This window comes from Cavia porcellus, unplaced genomic scaffold, assembly GCF_034190915.1.
Source record: "Cavia porcellus strain 051 isolate PalLab524CR breed Dunkin Hartley unplaced genomic scaffold, mCavPor4.1 scaffold_7, whole genome shotgun sequence".
NCBI classification, from domain to species: domain Eukaryota; kingdom Metazoa; phylum Chordata; class Mammalia; order Rodentia; family Caviidae; genus Cavia; species Cavia porcellus.
This window is the reverse complement of record NW_026947490.1, coordinates 58,614,797-58,619,663: the sequence shown is the minus strand read 5'-3', so window position 1 is coordinate 58,619,663 and position 4,867 is coordinate 58,614,797. Positions and strand designations below refer to the sequence as shown.

The following is a 4,867-nucleotide window of genomic DNA, read 5'->3' as shown; positions in this document are numbered from 1 at the left end:
TCTCTGTCTCTATTGATCTCTGTCTCCCTGTCTCTGTCGATCTCTGTCTCTCTCTGGCTGTCTCTCTGTCTCTGTTGATCTCTGTCTCTGTCAGTCTCTTTCTTTCTTTCTCTCTCTCCCCTTTTCCCCTCTCTCTCTTTCATCCTGAGATAGGCTGTCACTAAATTGCTAAATTCTTGGGCTCAAACTTGTGATCCTCCTACCTCAGCCTCCCAGAATGAAAGCATCACAGGTGTAAACAGGTGTAAATCCAGCTATATGACTTTTCTAAAATTTAACCAGTTGCTTTGACAGCCTATAGATACATCTTGCAGGCTGCTATTCATTATCCTGCAAGATATTTTATTGCCAACATCTCTTTAAAACAGTTCAAAAATCCATTTATTTCACAAGTGCATTGGCTCACCTTTTACATTATTTACTATAGTGGAGAGGGGATCCTGTTTCTCAGCTATTCCATACTTGGGGCCCAGAAAACAGTGCCCAAGTCTAGAACTGTATCCAGGTGGCTCATCTTCCTCTCCTTGCCAAGGTGAGTCAGTTTACCCTGCCCTGTACTAGGTATGTCCTCCTGTCTGCTCAAATTCAATCCGAAAAAAAGCTCCAACACAGAGTGGAGTCATATTTTAACTGGGAGATCACCCAAATCAGAACTAGTGACACCTAAAAAAGCAGGGAGACCATTATGTCAAGCCTTTCCCAAGACCCAGAATGGTTTTTCATTTCTAGTATGCACACAGAAAGCTTGGACACAGCCCTCAAAGTCTTTCTCCTCCTCTGCACTAGAGTAAGTCTTTCAGGCCAATCACAACTGCACTGCCTTGGACAAACCTGGTCTGGAAACCTTGTGACAAACCCTCAGCTACCTGTCAACAGTAGAAGTCCTGCTTTCACGGGAGGAGGACACCCACTCAGCTACACATGGTGGCCCAAAGAGCCCTGGACACTCCCTACACCCTATGTACCCAACCTATACAATAACAACATGACATCCCCAGCCAGTTGTCTCTGAGCTCTGTCCTTTGCATGTCCACTTTGTCCTGCACACTGTGAAGCAGGAAGCATGTCACGGCAACGTGCTCACTGTTCATTTTGTTAAAGAGGTAAACTAATGTCTCTGCTGACGACACACATATGCAATGCCTCTCATCAATCAGAATCAAACACAAAGCCAAATCCTAATAGTTTACCAGAAAAATCAAAGTGTACTGAGCTCTATTCATGCAAGACAGCATGCTTTACATTAGGCACAAGGCAAAGAACAAGACAATAGGTCCAGCGAGAGCTTAACACCTATAACAATTTCATGAGGACCAACAGCTCTGCACTCTCCCGTTAGTTACATTAGCTAACAGGCATTAAAGGTCAAGTGTATTTTCAAAAGACAGTGTTATCTAAATTAAATCTGAATCTGGTCTTCCAGGAAGCCTATAATGGTAGCTCACCTGCTACCAAGAAATTTGTGGAGTGGCAGATAGTGTTTATCTGGGTATTTGTCCAGGGCAGCACCCTGCTGCAGAACTGGGTTCGCCGGGCACCGCATGGTGTGTGCTCTTCACACCCACTCAGACTTTTTGGTTCTCAGGTGAGGGACGCTGCCAGAGGGGACCAGCTGCTGAGGAGACTGTAGCAGGCCAGATGAATAGTGGCCAGCCAGGTGGCTCTGAGAGGCCAAGGAACACACCTCTGAATGGGCGAGGCCCCTGCTCTTGGGGTCCTGGGTAGCCTCTCTGGGGCATCTGCCTCCAGGCTCTCTGTGGGCCACAGGTGCCTTGTCACTGGTTGAGGTCAATCCTTCACTCCCATTTTCCTCCAGCAGCGCCACCCGGCCCAGTGCAGGAGGCTGACCGCTGAGGTTGTTGATACTCTGCCCCCCAGCCCACTCATCAGGAAGAGAAGGCAGCACCTCTTCCTCCCACCTGCCATCCTCATCTACCTTGCTGGGCTGGTTTCCCTTAGCACTGCCTGGAGGAGATGCTCTGACTCCATACTCCTTGCCAACACAGGAGCTGCTCACCCGCTGCCCCGGGCCTTGCCTCCTGCTAATCCTTCCCTGCACACTGCAAACCAGATCCGCGACACTGAGGAGGAAGGAGAGCACACTCATGGTCCAGGTGAAAAGCACCATGATGGACTTCTCCGTGGGCCGAGAGATGTAGCAGTCCACCACACTGGAGCAGGGAGGGTGCGTGCAAGAGAAACTCTTAGGGACCAAGAACCCAAAGAGGAAGTAATGCCAGGCCCCAAATGCAGCCTCTGTCAGGGTCCGGAAACACAGCTGGAAGAGGTAGCCACAGGAGAAGTCTGGTACCCTCAGGACACCTCTCTCTGACTGGCAGCCTTCCCAGGTAGCAAGCTGGGTGCTTTTGTGGAGGACGTAGACACTAAACATGGCATAAGGGAGGAGCACAGACACCCCCTGGACCAGCCAGAAGCGCAGCTGGGACACAGGGGAGAAGATGTCGTAGCAAACATTGGCACAGCCTGGCTGCAGGGTATTACAGACGAAGCGCTCCTGCTCATCCTGGTAGATCGGGTACCCGGCCAGGATGACCACGCCCATCCTCAGCAGCACCGTGAAGAGCAGCCAGATCTTTCCTGAAAAACAGCAAACAGGAGTGGCCTGGTCACCACCTCATCAACACATCACCTGGGGACAATCGCTCCATTTCATGGCTAAGTGTTGCACAATCCCAGACTTGGAAATAAAGCTAACTGCAGATCTTATCTGAACAATAGTTTTTAAATATTTCCTGGGTGGAGACTGGAGACCAGAGATGTAAGCAGGAATGTATTTAGTCACAGCAACAGCATCAGCTGCCTTGTTTATTTGCTATTTATTTATTGAGTATTTAGAATGTTCCAGACACTGCAGTGAACTTATTTGTAAGATGCTTCCAGATGGCAGACTTTTGAAGAACATTATACCAACTCCCTACAATAAAATGAGAGTGCTCTGTGCTACAATCGGGTACTAATAAAAATAAGAACATTATATACTAAAAATGTTTTCAGTTGACTCCACTAGTTTAGACATTTGTTTATATCATTTGGACTAAAATTTCCAGAGAGAAAGTTTGGCAGAGCAAATCAATGATGTAAAAAAGATCTTGCTCTTCTTATAGAAATAAGATTTTAAAAAAAAAAAGATTTTTGCATATTACTGTAACTGCATAGAGAAAAGACAACCTGCTCATTTCAGTGAATCCCTTATTTATGACAATGGCCCACAAGACCCCTATTCAGCCACAAGTCTTGGGTTTAATGTTCTTTTCTGGTCCCTGAAATTGAACTTCTTTAAGAACACTCAATCTTTTCAATAATTTCCCCTATTCTATGAAATAATGAGGCTTGTTTTTCTTTCATTTTACATAAAAGAATGAACCTAAAAAATCAAAATACTTTCAAACCCCACTGTCACATCATGGGTCGCCTTATTTTGGAACACATTTAAAACACAGCCAAAATAACTTATAAATATTATATTTTGTGACAAGATAAAGCATCATCTGACATTAGAAAAACAGAACCCTATTTTAATGAAGGCAACTGAGTTCAATGACAATTATTAGATGATGATGTCACCAACTTGAACTTTTAGTATGAGGCTGATTTTGTTTAAATTCTACAAAGTATGAGTAAGAAAAATATCAACCACATCTCAGGTATGTGTTAGTCTCATCCTCAATCCCTCTTGCCTCGGCACCCACACATCTCTGAAATCTGACTCATCTTGGTCAAAGTCAGAAATATTTATTATATAGCTTGTTAGTAGCAAGGGGATCCTGAGGGTGTAGTTCAGTGGTGGAGCATTTGCTTAGCATGCACAAAGCCCTGGATTCCATTCCCAGCATTGCAAAAAATAAAATAAAAATTATGAACTAAACAACCATTGGGATTTGGATAAGAGCACAAGAAAAACTACTAATCTTTACAAATTAAGGTTCAAGCACAAAAACAAAATAAGATACATGAGAAGGAAGCATAATCCAGGCATCACTTTCTCATTATCTTTGACTTTGTTGTTTCTTCTCCTGTAACAAGCCCAAGAAGGGTGCACATGAATCTCGTTCCCACTGGCTTCAGTAGTGAGGAGGCAGCCTGAAGGGACCAGGCTTTCCCCAAGGCTTCATTCAAGGACAGTGGAGCCTTGGTGATCTCGGGGGAACTGTTGGTCTCCCAGCTCCCTGTCTTCTAGAAACTCACTGGCCTTAGAAGTGACCAGGAAAGCTGAAAATGGTATGTTCTGACCCTTTGAGGCTCAATTCAAACAAAGCAACTAACAGCAAAGCAGGAGTTTGGGGTTCTCCCAGCACTCACCCACAATGGTCACATTGCAGTTTAAGGTGACGATGAGGAATCCCAGCAAGTCCAAGTTCTCCATGCCCCCTCCGGAACTTGACAGACTCACAAGTCTGTGGCCTCTAAGAAGGCAGAAAATCCTTACAGGAATGAATCTGTTTTAGCTACAAAGACTTAGAGATAAGAGTTGGAGCTGTGAAAAGAAAAATTTGATCCTAGGAGCAGGAGGTGAGTGTTTCTGTCTCTGCTTTGACTGGTTTCCAAGCCGCCTGCCTCCGAGGCGAAGCATTCCTAACAACTGCAGGGACCAGAGTGGCAGAAGTCAGCTCATATTATGGCTATTCTTGCCCTCTTGGGATATTCCAGGCCTGTGGTTGTGCTCATATGTCTCCACCAAGACAGCCAGACGCTCCAGGATATAATAGAAGGAACTACTTTTAGCCAAGAAAAAAAGGGCTGTCAACTAGCCAAGGAAGTTTCTTTATTAAAAAACCATTTTCCTCCTAGAAAACAACTTCAAAACCACCTCACTTATGAAAGAAACCCTAGAGCATTCACACTGTCT

General features: G+C 45.2%; 1 protein-coding gene across 1 annotated transcript; it reads right to left on the bottom strand.

The window, feature by feature from the left end:
- Positions 1-409: 409 nt before the first annotated feature.
- Gjd4 (gap junction protein delta 4) lies at positions 410-4,535 on the bottom strand. Its single transcript, XM_003468692.2, has 2 exons — positions 4,321-4,535; positions 410-2,598 (listed from the first exon to the last, which is right to left on the bottom strand). The coding sequence occupies exons 1-2, from the start codon at positions 4,382-4,384 to the stop codon at positions 1,556-1,558; spliced, it is 1,107 nt and encodes a 368-aa protein (XP_003468740.1). The 5' UTR covers positions 4,385-4,535; the 3' UTR covers positions 410-1,555.
- Between the last annotated feature and the right edge of the window lie 332 nt (positions 4,536-4,867).